The 19,886-nt window shown below is 46.1% G+C and overlaps 1 protein-coding gene across 1 annotated transcript; it reads right to left on the reverse strand.

Annotated features, from left to right (window-relative positions):
- Positions 1-196: 196 nt before the first annotated feature.
- On the reverse strand, positions 197-18,153 carry CCDC101 (coiled-coil domain containing 101). The gene is made up of 9 exons (XM_006877033.1): positions 18,065-18,153; positions 10,321-10,396; positions 9,640-9,712; positions 2,559-2,623; positions 1,660-1,789; positions 1,429-1,575; positions 1,217-1,252; positions 959-1,121; positions 197-348 (listed from the first exon to the last, which is right to left on the reverse strand). Exons 1-9 carry the CDS (start codon positions 18,137-18,139, stop codon positions 232-234), a joined length of 882 nt encoding a protein of 293 aa, XP_006877095.1. The 5' UTR covers positions 18,140-18,153; the 3' UTR covers positions 197-231.
- Between the last annotated feature and the right edge of the window lie 1,733 nt (positions 18,154-19,886).

The raw sequence follows: 19,886 nt of genomic DNA on the forward strand, positions 1-19,886 counted from the left end.
ATTGGAAGCAAAGAGAAAACCTGAATTAAGAGTAAATGCCCACTGAGACCAACAGGGCCACCCCACTGCAGCCTCCAGTTCCCCTGCTTGCACTATTTGCAAGGGAAGTGGGTCTGAAGAAGTAAAACGCAGGAGATGGGTGTGGGCAAGGGGGGAAAATATTTATTTGCTCACAGAGAAGCTCTGTTTCCTTCCCTCCTTGGTGGCAGGGGTGCAGCCTGATGGCTTGCTTCACTTTTTCTTGGGCTCTTTACAAGCCACCACGTACCTCTGTGCCACATTCAGGGGAGGGGAGTAACCGTCTGCATAGGAGGTATCTTCAAACAGGACCGAATAGTCATCCTGGGGCTGCGGCAGGAAGCAGACACAAGGGCTGGTCAGAGACTGCCAGGCGAGACCTCCCTAGCTCCACCTGGTCCCTCAACCTAGACCATCACTTTCTGGAGCCAAGAAGACTAGGTGGCTGAGCCCCCCTAGTCCTTATTGCTACAGAGCTGCTTCCTTATAAGAAAGGGTCAAGAGCAGAGGACAAAGCAGAGAAGAGGAGGGATGGGGGGCCCTATGTGGGTGGGCCTAACTGGAGGCTCTTGTGCCCTGACCCTGTGTTAAGGGGACCAAGGGGGAGCCCAGAGGCAGCATCAGGCAGGGGTCCTGGAGGAAGAGGAGATAGCAGTGTGTGGCCTGGGGGCTGACAGTGCCAAGTCAAAGGTGGTGGCGCAGGAATCAGGAGATCTGGAGAGAGGCCCTGGACCTGGCTCGCTTCCTTCTCAGGGCCGTAGACACACAAATGAGCTCAGACTAAAGGACACCGCAGCTCATCTGAGCAGGGCCAGCTACTGCCACCCTAGAGGACAGGGTTGCAGGGCTGTTCCATAGTCTCTGAGAGGAGAAAAGGAATGGCGACGTCCCCATGACCCCATCTGTTGTGCCTGGTCCTGGGTCATGGGGGCTGCCTTACCCGCTGTGGGGGTGTGTGGATCAGGGCCCGGTAGAAGCAGGTGGTCTGGGGATACAGGGCCAGAACAAGCTGTTCTTTTTGAAATAAGGCTTCGGGGTCTGTCTCGGGGTTGGCCTTCCACTGGGGCAGAGGGATGATACGACGCCGACTTAAGGTGTGTCTCCTGGGAGCGGGAAGGAGGGAAGCTGGTGTGAACCCACGGCCAGGTAGGGGCTCCCCCAGCAGCCTAGTGGTGCCCTCCCTGGCCCAGACACTCACTCCTTGCCTTCCTCATCAATGTCATCCACCTCATACCTGCAGGGGAACAAGACGGGGGTGCAGTCAAGTACCCAGGCCAGGTCAGAGAGTGTTGCGGGGAGGCAGGAACAGGGAGAGCATGAGTTGTTACCACCCCCACAGCACCCCAGGAAAGCTTCATGCCTGTTTTATAGACCAGACAGGGTGGTGCCAAGAGAACAGGGTCTACTTACTTATTGGTGGCATGGCTGTAACTGACCACCTCAGCCAGGATCCACTGCTCGTCCCCGTCCATGGCCTTCACCCGGGCAGCCACCTTGTCTCCAGGTTTGGCCACATAGTCCCCGGAGGCTGGAATGGCTCCACAGAGGGGTGGGGGCCTGGGAGTGGAGGAAACTGTTAGTCCCACCCAAACCCTGGAACCAGTCCCTCCTGTGCCCTCCATCCAGCCTGGCTGCCCTCACTTGTCTCCAGGCTTCCCGATCCACAGGGGTAGGGTCATGGCAGACTGCTGTAGCAGGGTCATCAGCACCCCTCTGCGCATGGTCTTGCGAGGGGGCTCCGAGTCATTGTACAGGCCTGCGATCTTGGCCGCTGTGGGAAGGAAGTGAGCCCCCCATTCTGAGACAGGGAGAGCATCCTGTCCCCGATCCCTCCAGCACACCTGCAGGGAGCCTAAGCTCAGAGTCGCCCCCCACCTCTCAAAGCACAATCCCTGTCCTGGCACTAGATGCTCAAGACTAAAAAGACCAGAGTGAAACCAAGAGATTAACTTCAAGAGAGCAGAGACAAAGGGACAAATAGGGAGGGCTTGTGGTTTCTTGACCTGGGTGCTGGTTACACACAGTGGTGTTAGTTATTGGAAAATTCATTAAACTGTACACATGTATGTTTTCCTATTGACATTATGTTGTGATTCAATAGAAAGTTAAAGTAACAAATGTAAATGGCTCCCTAACCTCAGGCAGGCTCAGCCACCTGACACTTTTGAGGAGTGAGGTGTCTGCCCACCATGGTTGAGTTGAAGGGCAGGGTATAGGTGGGAAGGCCAAGGAACTGGCAGTCTAAACAGGTCTGGGAAGCTACACACTGTCGATGCCTCTTAGAATGCCAGCTTCAAGATACCCAGGCGTGGCTCTGTGGAAGCAAGCCAGGTTCTCACATAGCAAGAAATGGCACTGGGGCCTGAGGAGGAAGAGGGAAGCATGAGGGCAGCAGTGGGTCCACGTGTCTGAAGGGCGGGGAGACCCAGAGACTGGAATCATCTGCACTCATGTCCCAGTGCCCCTGGGGAAGGACCACCCAGGCCCGGGGTTACAGAGGCCCTGTGGTCAGCAACACCAAGCTGGTTCTCTCTGCTCACCTATCCGCCGCTCCTCCAGCAGAGACTTGATCTCAGCAATTTTATCAAGGGCTTTCCGGAGGATGCTGCAGGGAGAAGGGGAAGGTCTGGCTGAAGTATTTCACTTAGACTTCCTCATCTAGTAGTGGCAGGCCAACATTTGGACCAGCAATCAACACTAAATCTGTGTCTTTTAATCTTAAAAGCATCAAAAAAGCAACAAGGCCATAAGGCAGGCAAGCCAGCAACTGGAGAGAAAGCAGGATCCTAGAGTTCTCTACACAAGCTGGGAGAGTTGCTTTGGCTAAGCGCAGCTGATGAATTCTGAGGATACATTGCTGCAGTTCTGACAGCCTCTATGGACCCAGCAGACAGAAGCTGAACCCCAAGGTCTGCCCAGGGTGGGTTGCGTAAAAGGAGACCTGCCCCTGCTCCCACCCTAGGGGAGAGGTGTCTTGGCACAAAGCAGGGTTGGGTGAGGGCAGACTTGTTCCTAAAAGGCAGACCTTTGCATGGACTTGTAGTCCCAGGCAACATCTGTGAAAGTCCTAGAGTGGCAAAACCCATAAAAACAGTTGCCTTCGAATTACTTCCAATTCATGGTGACCCCATGTGTGTCAGAGTAGAACGGCTCCATAGGGCTTTCAGGGTTTTGACCCTGTAGAAATAGCTTTCTTCTGAGGTGCCTCTGGGTGGTTTCAAACCACCAATCTTTTGGACTTCTCCAGAGTGGCAGAGACCCCAAAAAGCTGACAGAAGCAAACCGGATTTCTTCCAGAGAAGCTCCTCAAAGAACACTGCAATGTGAGGGCCATCATGTCTGCAACTTACAACGCTCAGAAAACTGATCAAATGTGTGTGGATAGAGAGTGACAAAACATATGTGGCACAGTGGTACAGTTCTCTAATCTGAAGTCATTTCAAAATAAAAGATTAATACCAATGTCTGAGCTCCACCCCAGCTAGAAACTCTGGGTAACATCTAGATTTGAGAATCACGCAAACTTAAGAAACCCTGATGAGTTAAGTGAAATCTGTATGGCACAGAGTACCAGAGCCTTTACTACTTTAGTGTGTGTTGGGAATTTCTAGGAACAAAATGTAATATTCAACTTCCTAATGTTATTGTAGTCCCACTCCGATCACTGTTCAAAAAGCAGTTTTCTTGATGGAAACTTTAGGTCTGACTTGCCAGCTAAAGCGTGAGCATGAAAGAAGCTGGGCAGAGACCCTCAGGATGGGGTCACCCAGGAGGCTGTCTGCAGCTGGAACAGTCAGTCCTCCGCAGCCCATGACCATTAGTAAGAAGCAAAACTGTGGGCCCCTCTTTAGAAGAAGCCAATACTATACATACAAATTCACAGTAAAAGTGTCTGATCGAAACAACATTTAAAAAAAAAGAAAAAGGTTAAAAAAATATATCTCCCTTTTGGGACTTATCTCTTGCTGAGCTAGACAAAAAGCAGCTAAACCACAGGCTCCATCCAAGTAGACCCTGGCCACCCACACCCTCCTGTCCCCGGCCATCTGGAGCAACACTGGCAGGCTCCGGGCACCTGTGGGCCCAGGCTGTGGTGGGGGAAGACATGCCAGCCTTCCAGGTATATGGCTTTGCACACTTCCTCTAGTTAGCTGTCCCAGCCAGTATCTGGCTTACCAAGATCTCCAGGGCATGCCTTCTTGCCTCGAGGCACTGGCTACTTCAGCCCACAAGTCACTCAGACCCTTGGAAAGCTGAACTGCACCCTCTGGCTCCACTGGTTTAGACACTCATCCAACTCCCATTCCTAGCTGAGCCTTGGAGTCACTGAGACTATGATCCACTGTTGGTGGCAGAGTGTCCCAGAAGACACCATGGATCATACTGGTCACAGTGCCCATGGGGAGACGCACCTTCAGAAGTGCTTTTTACATGAATGCTAGAAAATCCTATGTCCCCACGAGGAAGGGATACCCATCCTCCACTTGGCTATGGAGAGCGAGATCTTTGACCCTGCTTCCCTTTGACCCCGGCTCCAGTGTGCCATAACAAGGCCTTTAGAAACTGAGATCAGTTGTTAGAAAAAGTAATGGGTTGTCAGACCAAGACTTCCAGAGTTTAGTTTTGAGAAGAGGAAGGCAGTGGAAAGTGCCAGCTCAGTTGGTCCCTTACCATCAGGAAATGTGCTTCCATCAGAAAACCAACCCCCTGAAGGAGGAACATATATGTCTCATTTTCTGTCTGAAATCCCTGAAATGAAGTCTAATAGGCTCAATCTCAACCCCAGTAACAATCTTTAGAAGAACAAGATGGTCTTGATCACAGTACAGAGCAAACTGTTGAGAAAATATTAGCTACAGAGCAGACAGACCAAGTGAGTGAAAACGCACCTGGCATAGAGGAGCCAGAGAAGAAACCCAGAGAGACCGAGAAGGAAGAACTCTCCGTGGATGAAGCCAACTCACCAGATCCCAGTGTGCATTCTTCTCCTAATCCTGAACTAAGTGGAGAATCTTGGATGACAAATGAGTAAATGCTTCTATGAGCCTTCAACAGGATACTTGTAGTATTGTTAATGTCAGCTATTGCTTTCAGGTGGTGTGTTTTCATCTTTTTTTTTTTCCCCCTTTAAGGATATGCTTGATATCATTTGAGTTTTGATTGTCTAGCTATTTCAGAGTCAAAGCTGTATCTACTGGATATTAAAATTAAAAGCAAGTGAAGTCTGAAGAGGGGAAATAATACTAAGATGCTTGTAAATATTGGTTTCCCTTGCCTATGATTGTAAAATAGACACTTGAGTGGGATACAAAGGAATGTCAAGAAACATGATTACAGAAAGCTTGTAAGCCCATCTTCAGCCTATAACTGATTGGAATACCTAAAAGGGGTTCTACAAATTGCCCAGTGAAATAGGCCTCTTGAAGAACCTTTGCAGTGTATAGGACCTTTAGGTGAAATCTTGAGCCCCATCCAGAACCTTCTGAGGAGAAACATTCCTACTAGAAAGAACAAGCAGACCAGCCTGGAACACCTAGAGCAACAGAAGATACATCTTCAAAGAAAGATCATCAGGGGAAAATATAATTAAAATGGCACTATGAGTGGCTACTACAAGAATAAGCAAGTTGTTTGCTGGGAAGCCATCAAGGCAAGCATTCAAGTTCCCTCAGGACTAACCCCCCTCTAAGACTGAAACTCAAAGGAAACACATGAACAGACATGTAAGCTTGCTGATGACCACATTGGTCTACTGGTGGGTAGAAGAGGGGGAAATGCAGCAATGAAGTAATGGGATAAGTTTGACCATGTTCCATGGACTCCCACTGACCTGGAGATGAGAGAGAGAAGAGGAAGAGCTGGTTGGTCCAAAGTGTGGTGAGACCTGGGGACACCTGAGCCCATGGACAAGGACATAGCCACAGAGGGCTAGAGCTGGGAGTGAAGCATCCAGCTGATATGAAGTGAGGGGAGATGCACAAGAACACCAAAACTTGCATACAGTACCCTGGCCTTGATGGCTTGATAATCACAACTCGACTAGAGGAAGATTTTTATTTATTTATTTATAAAGTAAACAAAGGTAAATTGCTACAATTTGAAGAACCTGACTTACACTCATGGAGGTAGTAGCTCTAAATGCCAACAGACAGGGAAGAAGTCTTCATATCAATTATCAATGCTATCCCCTCTGTACACAGTGTAGATAGGGACGGGCTACCTAAAATGAGGGGACAATAAAGGCATGAAGTGACTGGCTTATAAGGTTTCAAGAGGGAGTTTAGTTTAAGAGTGTGTGAGGCAAGGTAAGAGTCCCCACTGAATAAGTTTCATCTTGTGTAGATGGGTCTGGTTAAAAGAGATGGGGATAAGATTCATATGATTCAATAGTGAGTAATTGTTATCATGACTAACTGCGACTCACAATAGTAAAGGTAGAAAAGAAATTTTGTAACAAAACCGAGGGAGTAGTTAATCTTACAGTCCAGAAACAGAGGACCCTAGGACCATCAAGGGAGAAGAGCACAGCGGAATGTGGGACCTTATCCAGAAAAGCAGCAACACCAGAGATGGTGGCAAAGATGGAGACAGGGAGAAAGGGAGCAGCTGAGGACTCTAGATTTATGGGAAGAGAGGAACTGAGAGCTGGAGGCCAGGAGACAGACTTGCAGAATGTGCCCTTCGGTGGTGTAAATTATTATATATGTCTGAGTGTTTAAAAAAAAGCTAACGTGACTAGAGATAAATATATGGTACATGGAGGGGATTATAATAATTGTAATGAAACAATGTGTGTGATTTGTTGAATGTAAAACTGATGATCTGTCCTGTAAACTGATGATCTGCCCTGTAAACTTTTACTCAATTCACAATAAAAACATTAAAAAAAAAAAAAAATTAATGGGTTGTTTCCACTTTCAGCAAAGAAAAAAAGGAAACCCAGCTGGGTAGTGGCTGTGGCACATGTTAAAAGAAAGTGTCCCAGGATGGGGGCTCCGGCGGCTCCTCAGCTTCCTCAGGGTTCTAAAGTCTAGTCTCTTGACCAAGCTGATGCACTTTCCAGCACCTGTAGGAGCACCTCTCCTGGAGCCACCGTGCTTTCCACCTAGATGGGCACCACTGCATCCACCTTGCTGCTCCCTGTCCTGACTGAGCTGATGGCTCAGGTGCTCACTGAATGCACAGGTGATGGCGTGAGAGCGCCAAGAAACAGAATAGCTGCAGGATGGCAAGGTGCTGGGAACTGGGCTCATAAGACAGGCGTGTAAATGTCTGGACTCTGGGTCAGCTAATGCCTGGCCAGGAGAAGCCCCCAAACTGCTTTCCTAGAGGCCCCGTTAGCCATCACCTGGGCTAGAAGGGACAATTCACCTACACTCCCAAATCAGCCTGATTCACTCTGACTTAAGTACACGACACTCGGGGCCAGGAAAGTGGGGAAGGGCCTGAGTGTGGCCAGACAGTCATTCTACAAACCAGGGTGGGAAAGCCGAGAGAAGGCCACCACAGAGGTAGTGCCTCCAATCAGAACTCACCATCTCCTCTCCTCGCTTCTATTTTGGCTTTGCTCCCCAACCTGGCACAGGGAGCCCCATCAGATTCATTTGTCCAAGCTAAAACCTTCAACTTCTCTCCCATATGGTCACCCAATCCTTGGATTTGATCTCAAAACAACTCTGGGATGGTCCTTGCTGCTCCGTCCCCACTTCCATCGTCTCAACTCAGCTCCAGCACCATCTCTTGCCTGGTTTCCCAGCTTGCCTGGAATCTCACTCTGTCCATTCACCAGACAGATAGCAGCCAGGGGATATCCTGCTCCCGAGTCATCATGGCAGCCTGTGGCCTCAGGAAAGTTCACAGTGCCAGAGCCTGCATGGCCTGACGGCCCCTTTCCAGCCTCAGACAGGGACTAGTCTTCATCCTGATGTGCACATGCTCGACAGGCACTCCTCGTGACCTCTGACCCTTCCTGCTCTGCCCCAGCTATCTGCCTTCTCCTCGTATGCCTGTGATACCAGCTTAGGTTTCACTCCTTCCCTGAGACCACCCCAGATCCCTGGGCATGGGGGCCACATCTCCGCTGGTCCACTAGTTACACTGGCCTGCCCTTTATCTCTGCAGGACCCACACTCACATCTCTCTAGGGAGAGGGCCTGGGGCCAGATGCCAGTTGGGCTCCAGCAAAGGTCTGCAGAGTGTCTGCGAGCAGCAGGAAGAGCCCGTGAGAAGTTGGGGTTGCAGTTCTCTCTGCTCCGGGTGCCTGAATGTTAGCTGTCACCACGGAGCTGAAAGCTGCAAGTCACTAGTGATGCAGCTCATTTCTTGGGTAACAACCAGCATTTTTAAAAAACAGAAATCAGAAGAGACTACACATAGGAACAGGAAGAAGTGTACTCCAGAATTCCTGCTCACTCTGTGGTATGCACACAGATAAAGGTGTGCTGTGCGGAGACGTGCTGGTATTTGGAGAGGTATAGCTCAGTGTCCATCCAAGGGCCTGAGTGACTTACAGGCTAAAGTAGTAACCAGGGTTTAAAATCAGAATTACTACTTATAACTAAGCAACTTTTGGGTGATTACATAACCCCTTTCTGTGCCTCAGTTTCTTCATCTGAAAAATGGGAGTAACATCACAAAGTACCTCCCAGGGTTGCTGTGAGGTAAATACATAAAGTGCTTAGAATAGTACCTGTAACACAGTAAGTGCCACATTGTTGTTATTAAGTGCCATCAAGTCTATCATGACTCTCAGCAACCCTGTAGAGGGTTTCCGAAGAGCGGCTGGTGAATCTGAACTGCTGACCTTGCAGTTCAAACTGATCTTGCGGTCCAAAGCATTAACCCACAGCGCCACACCAGGACTCCCTAAGTGCCACATAACAGTTAGTTATTACTGTTAATGAACTACAATTTTGTTATTATTAAATACTGTCAACTCGGTTACAACTCACAGCAACCCTGGATAGGATTTCCAAGGAGTGGCTGATGGGTTTGAACTGCCAACCTTGTGGTTAGCAGTCCAGTGCTTATCCTGTAAACAGTACCACATCAGGGCCCCATTAATGTCAATGAACTACAATAGAAACTATTTTTTTATCATGGGTCATGGTTAGAAGAGTTTGATAAACACTGGTATTAGGCACTTCACAGGTACTGTGGAATGGCAGACACTATTTTATATCTTGGAAGAAGTACAGCCTGAATGTTCCTTTTGTGGGACTGGTGCAGGACTGGGCAAAGTTTCGTTCTGTTGTGCACAGAGTAGTTATGAGTTGAACTGACTCAATGGCATCTAACAACACTGATGTTTACAGTCCTGTTGCTGTTTGTTGTAAAGTGCCGTTGAGTCGATTCTGACCCATAGCGACTGTACAGTCCTATAGGGAGCTATTATCCCGTTACCCCATGTTAATGACGAGCAACTAAATCTCAACTACATTGACTGCTCCAGGTGACACCTCACCCACACTGCTCTGCCATCTGTAACAGCAGTGCCAAGGCCAAGAGGGGACCCAGCAGCAGTGGGTTTCAGAGAGGGTGGAGGCTAGAGAGTAGGAACTGATTCCTCCATGGGGCTGTGTGCAGGGAAGGACGAGGGAGGCCGTGTGGGGTGCTACTCACTTGCACTCGGCCTCTGCATCAGCCTTGGCAGTTGTGTAGAGGCCGCGCAGCTTTGTCCGGTAATAGGGAGAGACTGCAGAGTAAACACAAGGATACAGAAGCAAAGGGCAGTGGCAATAACATAGCCCTGCCTCCAGCACACCAGAAATCACAGGCCTGGGGCCAAGGTCTGAGCTTTACCGGCTCAGATGTGCTCCCCGAGGCTGATAGCCTACATTCAATAAGCTCCTATTTATAAGGAATCTCCAGGAAAGGACTTCCAACCATTTCCATGTCATTACACATGTGGAAAATGTTTGTTAGCACACTGGGGGAAACAGTTCTCAAAGCTACTTAGAGTTGGGAAGGAGCAGCTGGGAGTCAGTCACCCCCAGCCAGACGGATCCGTAGTTCAGGACGTTAGCAGAGAACACTCCAGCGGCCTGAGGTGCCTGTGCATCCGCAGGGCTTCCCATGGCTGCATCCTCATTTCACTGCCTCTCCAGACCCCAAAGCTGAAGGATACTTAGGCTCCCTAGGATCGGCAGGCAGTGAGAAGACTGTCTCTCTGGCCCAAGGGGCAGCTCATTCTGGAATACGGCAGATACTTGCAAAAGTCTCCTTCAAAGATGGTAACAGCCACGCTGCCAATCTCTGCACCCCACCCCCACCCCTGCCTTCTCCCTGAGCCTGGCTACTCACTCTTATTTTCAGTTTGCATCCGCTCATGGGTCTTCTGAATGTTCACTAAGTTGTGTTCACTCCGGGAACGCTCTTCCTGCAAAGATAAGCAGAACCCTTCTGTGGCACCTGCATACTGGGCTAGAGGCCCCATAAGTATGACCCTCATTTTTCTATATCCATGTTCAGGATGAGTTCAAAAGGATTTCTTTTCCTGATTAATTCAAAAGCACTACAAAAGGCTTTAAAAATTTCAAACACATGTAGATGCTCCTTTCTTAAGAAGGCAGATTCATGCAAAAATCCATCCAAATTCCAACCGACTTCTTTGCAGAAATTGACCATATGAGTCTAAAATTCACATGGAAATTCAAGGTAACCATATACATTGAAACAAGTTTGAAAAAAAAACTAAAGTTGGGGAACTCACACTTCCTGACTGAAAACCTTAATACAAATCTCCAATAATCAAGGCAATGTGGCCACAGAGACCATACATACACAGAGACCAATGGAACAGAATCAAGAGTTCAGAAATTAACCTAGACACTTACGTCAATTGAAAGAGGGAATGAGAGAGGATGCTGTACGAGTTATGTGTTCCCCACATCACCTCAGCTTCCTTTTTTCCCTACCTGATGCAGTAGTCCTGGGACCAGGGCTACAACTACGGATGCTGGAAAAAGAAATGATCTCGAAGCAAGAAGTGAACAGTACTTTTAAGTTCCTTTAAGAGGGAGGTTAGATTCAGAGTGTGTGGTGGGAAGGCATAATCTCCACTAAGTGGTTTTCATCCTGTCTAGACAGGTCTGGTGACAAGAGATGGGGACAAGATTCTCATGCTTCAATAGTGACTAACTGTTATAATGACTAATGTGATTGTCGCAACTGTAAAGGTAGAAATTTCATAGCAAAAAGGGGTGTGAGTGGTCTTACTGGTGTGGAGGACCCTGGGGCCATTAAGGGAGAAGAGTGGGAGTGGAGTGTCGGACCCTACCCAGAGAAGCAGTGACAACAGAGATGATGACATGAAGAGATGGAACAGCTGAGGATTCTAGACTCATGGAGGGAGAGGGGTGTTGGGAGCAGCTGAGCCGAAGTTCCCTGACTTGGGGGTAGTTTAACCGAAGGATCGCATCTGAACAGTTGTGGTCTAGAAACTCGGGCTGCTTCCAAGTCAAGATCCCCATCCCTGAGGAACTTGCAGGGCTGCCTCAGGGCATAGGGAACTTGCAAGGTCTTTCCTTGTACTTAGCTATGTCCTTCGGCTCAGCTTCATCAGTGTTCTAGCTAGCTACCACAAGTTACAGTGTTTCTGATAAAGTTCTGCTTACTGCTGGCTCCTTCGGTACAAGATGTTCTTATACTCCTTACCCTCCCTCAAGTACCTCCCTTTGAGCTGTGTATAAAATAAACTTGCTGCCTTGGTCTGTGTCTCAGTATCTCCATCAGAGTGCTGCATCCCACCTGGTACCAACTTTTTCTTATTTCACTTGTTTCTTCCTTTTATTTCTAATCTACCGTCGCCCCTTCTTGGGTTTAATCTCTCCATGTGGGTTGCGGAGAATAGCCAATTGTCGGACGCAGCAGTTGGCCCCAGCAGAAGGGATGTATGCTGGCGTCAGGGGCAGGCTTGCAGGCTGTGTGTCTGATAGTATATTCCTGAGTTTGGGTGCACATCCCCCCCAAAAAAGGGACTAGAAACGAATACTGTTGAATGATGAAGCATGCAGGGATCTTACTCATTGCAATGAAATGAAATACGATATGATGAGTGTAAAACTAATATCCACCCATGAAAACCATCATTCAATTCACAGTAAAAACTTTAAAAAAAAAAAAAAAAGCCCACAATGAGATATCATCTCACTCCAGCAACTTAGACGCAGGCTACCTAAAATGAGGGGGTTATTGAGGCACAAAGTGACTGATTTACAAGTTTTCAAGAGGGATTTTAGTTTCAGAGTGTGTGGGGGAAGGTAGCATCCCCACTGAATAGTTTTCATCTTGTTTAGATGGGTCTGGTGAAAGAAGATGGGGATAAGATTCTTATGATTCAAGTGAATAATTGTTACCATGACTAATTGTGACAGACACAACTGTAAAGGTAGAAGTTTTGTAACAAAAATGGGGGTAGTAGTTAATCTTGCAGTCCAGGAACAGAGGACCCTAGGACCATCAAGGGAGAAGACATGAGCGGAATGCGGGACCCTATCCAGAGAAGCAGTGACACCAGAGATGGAGGCAGAGATGAGGACATAGAGAGAGGGAGCAGCTGAGGACTCTAGAGAAAGGTTGTGTGCTGGCAGCCAGGAGGCAGGTTTACAGAATGTGCCCTTTGTTTAAATGATTATATATTCATTTTGTGTACATCTTCCCCCCACAAAAACAAAAAATGGAAAAGAAGCAAACACTGTTGAATGATGATGTATGGAGGGGATTGTAATCATTGCAATGAAACGATGAGTGCAAAACCGATGTTCTCCCATGTAAAAACTATCACTCAATTCACAATAAAAACTTTAAAAAAAATTTAATCAAATGAAAAGATAATGGAGTTTACCCACAAACTTCTGAATCTCCTTCATAATTACGTATTACACATTTGATGATACTGTCTACGGGTTTCATGGTTATATAGCTTGCTTCACAAATGACAACTTCCTTCAGTGTACAATTCATTTTATATTTTTTCTTATGTCTGGGTACACAGTAAACACTCAGTAAAAGCTTGCTGAATTAAAACTGAAAGAAAAGAAAAAAGAAGATGGAAGGAATCCAGAGTCACTGAACCAAAAATAATTGGTTGACCTACCAATTCAGGAGATAGCAGCATATGATCAAGAATCAGTGGTACTGAAGGAAGAAGTCCAAGGCATTGGTGAAATACAAGGCTCCAGGAATTGTCAGAATACTAACTGAGACTTTTCAACAAATGCATGCATTGCTGGAGGTGTTCACTCATCTGTGCCAAAAAATATGGACGACAGTTGCTTGGCCAACTGACTGAAAAAGATCCATATTTGTGCCCATTCAATAGAATGTGCAAATTATAGAATATCATTAACATCACAAGCAAGTAAAATTATGCTAAAGATAATACAAAAACAAAAACAGGTGCAGCACTTTACTGACAGGGGACTACCAGAAATTCAAGCTGGATTCATAAAAAGAAGTGAATGAGAGCTCTCACTGCTGATATCAGATGGGTCTTGCTGAAAGCAGAGAATACCCGAAAGATGTTTACCTGTGTTTCATTAATTATGCAAACACATTACACTGTGTAGATCATACTCAATTATGGATAACACTGCAAAATACGGGAGTTGTGCTCATGAGGAACCTGCATAAATGAAGAGGCAGTCATTCAAACAGAACAAAGGGATACTTCATGGTTTAAAATTGGTAAACATACGCCTCAGGTTTATATCCTTTCACATATTCAATCTGCATGCTGAACAAATAACCCAAGAAGTTGGACTATATGAAGAAGAATTTGACATCAGGATTGGAGGAAGCCTCCTTCACCTTCGAGATGCCGGTGACACAACCATGTTTGCTTAAAGGGAAGAGGATTTGAAGCACTTACTGATGAAGATCAAAGCCTTTCAGTATGGATTACACCTAAACATAAAAATAAAGTCCTTACGACTGGACCAATAGACTATGTCATGATCAACAGAGAACAGATTGAAGTTGTCAAGGATTTCATTTTACTTGGCTGTACAATCAACACCCATGAAAGCAGCAATCAGAAGAAAATCAAATGACATAAGTGCATTGGACAGATCTGCTGCAAAAGATCCCTTTCAAGTGTTAAAAAGCAGAGACTTTACTTCGAAGACTAAAGTGCCCCCAAGCCAGGTATCATGAACTGAGTTGTGTTCACCCTAAAATATGTGTCAACTTGGCTGGGCTGTGATTCTCAGTGGTGATAAACCAGTAAGAAGTTTAAGAGTGGGCGTTTCCCTGGGTTGTGACCTGTAACACCTTTTATCTTTCACGAGATGAAAGAAGAAAAGAAATGAGCAGAGAAAGGAATCCACTACCACCTAGAAAGAAGAGCAGGAAGTACAGTGTGGCCTTTGGACCTGAAGCCTCGCCACTGTGACGCTCCCAGATCTAGGGGAAGACTGACTTCAAGACACAAAGATTTCCAGGGGACGCTGGGCCCCCAGAGCCTGAAAGGAGACAAGGAGCTTTCCTCAGAGCCAACAGAGACAGAAAGCCTTCTCCTAGAGTCAGCACTCTGACTTTGGACTTACAGCCTCCTAAAACTGTGAGAACATTAATTTGTTAAAGCCATATGCATTTGTGGCATTTCTGTTATAGCAACCCTGGTATTTTCAGTGGCCTCATATGCATGCAGTGTTTCGTTCTGTTGTGCATAGAGTCGCTATGAGTTGGTACCGACTCAATGGCATGTAACAACAGCAATATATGCATGCACAAGCTGGATCATAGAACAACTGATGCACTTGAGTTACGGTGTTAGAGGAGAATATAAAAAGTACTATGAAGAACAAACAAATGTGTATTGGAAGAAGTACAGCCAGAATGTTCCTTAGAAGGAAGGATGGTGAGACTTCATTTCATGTACTTTGAACACCATGTCATCAGGAGGGAGCAATCCCTGGAGAAGGACATCATGATTAGTAAAGTAGCGGGTCCTCAAAAAAGAGAAGATCCGCAACGGAATGGACTGACCCAGTAGCTGCAATAATGGGCTCAGAGACAGGAGGGCTGTGGGGACGACACAGGACAGGGCACTGTTTTCTTCTAAAAGTTTGTGGAAAAATTCCATCATCTTTTAATTCCATTTCCCCAAAATGTTTTGAAACTCCCTCATAGGGTTGTGATGCATTGGAACCAACTTGATGGCAACTAACAACAAGGGAAATCTAATATTAAATCGGGGCCTTGAGAGAGGCTCAGAGCAAGAGAATTCTTTAGCAGAATTACACCAGATGCCTGAAAAGATGAAGTCATGTTGGCTGAGGCAGGGGCAGATTATGTAATAAGCAAGGCTGTTGTTGCTGCTAAATGCTGGTGAGTTGATTCCAACTCATAGCAACCCTGTACAGGGCTTCCAAGGAGTGGCTGTTGAATTGCCGACCTTTCAGTTCAAACCAACCTTTCAACCCAGTGCTTATCCTACAGCACCATATGGGCTTAATTGTGCTTACTTACTGATCTGTAGTGAACAATTGCACTTGTGTTTCAACAGGTTTGCGACCTGTCCATTTTTGACGTGGTGAAACCTAGGTGCAACTGTTCACTGCAGATTACTAACCCTAGTACAGAGGACCCAGCCCTTTTGGGCATTAAACATGTATTCTAACTGTATGTACAATGGTAACAGCATGTGCAATGGACTGACAACACTAGCCCACAGACAGGGAAGGGCTTTAGCATTGTCAGTTGACAGTACAGGCATCCTAGGAGAAACAGAAGTCACTTTTAATGAGGAAGCTCGAAGTAGCCATGGGCATTCTAGCTGCTGAGGTACAGGGGGAACACCTATGAGAAAACACAGACCTCCAAACCCAAGGAAATTCTTGGGGGGTAGGCTAATGAGTCAGACTGCAAAGTTGTTTGAACTGCAAGGTTGGTGGTTCAAGCTCACCAGCCGCTCCTTGGAAACCCTATACAGGGTCGCTATAGATCGGAACTAACTCGACAGCACTTAACAACAACAACAACAACATGTCTCATTTACATTGATGCATTATGAATGCCCCTGCCCCAAGAAGAGATCAAAATAATACATATCTAGAACTACTGTTAGCAGGAGTCCTGGTGTGACATTGTAGGATAAGCACTCGACCTCAAGGTTGGTTTGAACTGCAAGGTTGGTGGTTCAAACTCACTAGCTTCTCCTCAGAAACCCTCCACGGGGTCACTGAGTCAGAACCAACTTGTTGGCACTTAACAACAATTGTTAGCAGGGGGAGTGTGTGGCTCTGCAGGATAAGCACTGGGCTGTGAAGGTTGGCGGTTCAAGCTCACCAGAAGCTCCACGGTAGAAAATGAGGCTTTCTGCTCCTGCAAAGATTTACAGCCTCAAAAACCCTATACAGGGTCACTTAACACCACCACCACCACCACCACAGTATGGTCATGGAATAATGCAGTTTCACTGGAGAGCCAGTCAGGACTGCCCCCAGGATCTCCAAGGCTGTCATCTTTACAGAGGCAGGTGCCACAGTTTTTCTCACGGGTGACTGGTGGGCACAAACTGCTGACGTTTCAGTTAGCAGCTGACCACTTTCACCACTGTGCCCCCAGGAGTCCCTATGAACTATTTAGGATAGGCAAATGCAGACACAATAAATAGATTAGAGATTATCAGGCACTTGGGAAAGCGGGGGAAGGACGGAATGAGAGTTATTTTTTAAAAAAGAAAGAAAGGAATGAAGTACATGCTACAACATGGATATAACTTGAAAACATTATGCTAGGTGGGAGAAGCTAGTAACAAAAGACCATGATTCCATTTCTAAGATATGTCCCTGTTCAAAACAGGCAAATCCTGTTTTCACTTTTTTGGATTTATACCCAGTAAGAGAGTTGCTGAGTCATTGCTGGGTCCTACGGTATTTCTATGCTTAACTATTTGAGAAGCTGCCAAACTTGTAGCTAAATAACTGAGTAATTTTATATTCCCATTAGCAACGGACAAAGGTTCCAAGTTTTCTGCATTCTTACCAATACTTTTTATTTTAATAGTAGCCATCTAGTGAGAGTGAAGTGGTATTTCCTTATTATTCTGATTTGCATTTCTCTAATGACTAATGGACTAATAAATGACATTCTTGTTAATGGAGAAAAGATTGAAGTTGTTAAAAGACTTCATTTTTCTTGGCTCAACCATCAACAATCATAGAAGCAGTAGTCAAGAAATCACACGATGTATTGCATTAGGCAAATCTGTTGCACAAGACCTTTGAAAATGTTGAAGAGCAGAGATCTCAGCTTGAGGACTAAGGTACGCCTGACCCAAGCCATGGTATTTTTAATAACCTCATATGCATATGAAAGCTGGACAGTGAATAAGGAAGACCGTAGGAGAATTGATGCATTTGAATTATGGTGTCAGAAGAGAATATTGAAAGTACCATGGGCTGCCAAAAGAACAAACACATCTGTGTTGGAAGAAGTGCTCCTTGGAGGCCAAGATGGCCACACTTTGTCTCTCATACTTAGGACATATTGTCAGGAGGGACCAGTCTCTGGAGAAGGATATCATGTTTGGTAAGGTGGAGGGTCAGAGAAAAAGAGGAAGACCCCCTGAAGATGGATTGGCCAAGCTCCAGCAGCAATGGGCTCCAGCATGGCAGCACTTTGAGGTTAGCCCAAGAACGGGCAGGGTTTCATTCTGTTGTGCATAACATCGCGATGAATCGGTACTGACTCGATGGCACCTAACAACAACAACAACAATGACTAATGAGGAGTCCTGGTGTGGTGCTAATTACAAAGCTGGTTTGGGGGAAGGTTGAAGGGAGTAAGTGGTACTGGATATGAGGGTGTTTGGGCTGAGTGATCAAAAATGGATGTGCTGCTGGTTGAACAACACTGCGCATATACTAAAAACCACAGAATTGCTTCCTTCAGAGAACCATGCTATCCTGAAAATCTATCACACACACCACAAATTCCCTTCCTCTCACCTTCATTGTATTAGCTTGGTTCTTGTACATTTAATGTCCCCATTCCTTGTTCCCTTCACAGCTCACCAGGAATAGAGGGCTGTGGTTCGTACCTGGGTTTGCTTGATCAACTGATGGAGCTCTGTGAGAAGTTCTGCAATACGGGAGTCAGCAGACACGAGGGCCATGGTGCATAAAGGGCACCTAGAATTGGGAGGAACAGGAGAGAGTCCCATTAGCGGCCTTGACAGCAAGTTGTCCTGGAATTCTACCTCAACTCAATAACAGATCTTTACTCAAAATATGCAACCAAGGCAAGGTATATACTAAGTGCCTTTTAAAAGCAGCACCCTTCAACCCCAGTTCTGCTAACATCTTGACAAATGATTCAAGAGTTCTGGTCTCCATCTGTTATTTGTGAAATGAGGACCACCTCTGTTATGTTTTGAGGGGACTCAAAAAGATTTCATCAGCATTGTGGGTTAATGCGCCAGACTGCAAAGCCGTTTGAACTGCAAGGGCAGCGGTTCAGGCTCACCAGCTGCTCCTTGGAAACACTATACAGGGTCACTATGGGTTGGAATCGACTAGACAGCATTAACTACAACAACAACATTACATCCTATGAGACAAGTAACTCAAAATACACCAATGACCTAAATATAAGAGCTAAAACCACAAAACTTTTAGAAGACAACATAGGGGTAATTCTTCAGGACCTTGTATCTTTCTTACATAAACAAGAAGAAATAGCAAGCAACCTTCACCAGTTTGCAATAAAAAGTTACAAAAAATAAATACTATCACTAACAAAGCATGATACCATCACTGAAAAAATAGAGGAAAATAAGACTTCATCAAAGTAAAAAACAGTTTTTGCATGAAAGAACTTTATTAAGAAAGGGAAAAGACAACTTACAGAATGAAAGAATATATTTGGAAATCAAAATTTGATGAGTTTAATATCCTGAATCTATAAAGAACCCTTGAAACTCAAAAAAGATAAACAATTCTCCAAAGATGACATAAGATTGTCAAAAAGCACAAGAAAAAACGCTGGGTATTATTAGTCATTGTTGCTGTTTTAAGTGCTGTCTAGTCAGTTTCCACTCATAGTGGTTTCCAAGGACTAGCTAGCTGGTGGGTTTAAACTGCCAACCTTGTAATTAGTAGTCCAATGCTTATCCTACAGTGCCACACCAAGACTCCTCTTTAGTCTTTATTGTTGTTAAGTGCCGTCGATTCGTTTCCGACCCACCGCAACCCTATATTGGGTTTACAAGGAGCGGCTGGTGAGCTTGAACCACTGACTTTGTGGTTCAAACAACTTTGCAGTCCAGTGCATTAGCCCACAGTGCCACACTAGGACTCCCATTAGTCATTGTTGTTGTTGTTGTGAAGTGCTGTCGAGTCGGTTCCAATCCACAGCAACCCTGTATAGGGTTTTCGAGGAGCAGCTGGTGAGCTTGAACCGCCGACCTTTTAGTTCAAATGGCTTTGCAGTCTAGCGCATTAACCCACAGCGCCACATTAGTCAATAGGGAAATGCAAATCAAAATTATAATGAGATCCAAGACAAAGACTCAACGGAAATACACGCTCTGATTGGTGACCACACGCATCGCCGATAGAGGGAAGAGGGGTAAAAGCAGCAATAAAGCGGCAAGCTAAGCCCTACAATGTTCAGTGGGCTTCTGTGGACCCATTTGGGAACCTGCTTGGCAAGCATTGAGAAGAGACCTGGGAACTCTTGGGCCCAGAGTTAGTGGCGTGGCCACAGAGGACTCGAGTGGAGAGTGGAGCTACTGGCTGATGGGAAGAGAGGGCATGGGCACAAGAACACCCACACTTGCAGATAGTACCCATGAGACCTGGACCAGATGACTAGATGATCAGAGCTCAACCAGGAGAAGAAAGAAGAGGGGAAAAAAAAAA

Source organism: Chrysochloris asiatica, unplaced genomic scaffold, assembly GCF_000296735.1.
Source record: "Chrysochloris asiatica unplaced genomic scaffold, ChrAsi1.0 scaffold00440, whole genome shotgun sequence".
NCBI lineage: Eukaryota > Metazoa > Chordata > Mammalia > Afrosoricida > Chrysochloridae > Chrysochloris > Chrysochloris asiatica.

Excerpts from the sequence above, each read along its gene's own strand:
- CCDC101 (XM_006877033.1), bottom strand. The coding sequence starts at position 18,139 with ATGGCCCTCGTGTCTGCTGACTCCCGTATTGCAGAACTTCTCACAGAG. Across the intron at positions 2,624-9,639 it reads GATGCAGAGGCCGAGTGCAA|CATCCTCCGGAAAGCCCTTG; the intron begins GTGAGTAGCACC and ends TTCTCCCTGCAG. Across the intron at positions 1,253-1,428 it reads TACAGCCATGCCACCAATAA|GTATGAGGTGGATGACATTG; the intron begins GTAAGTAGACCC and ends GTTCCCCTGCAG.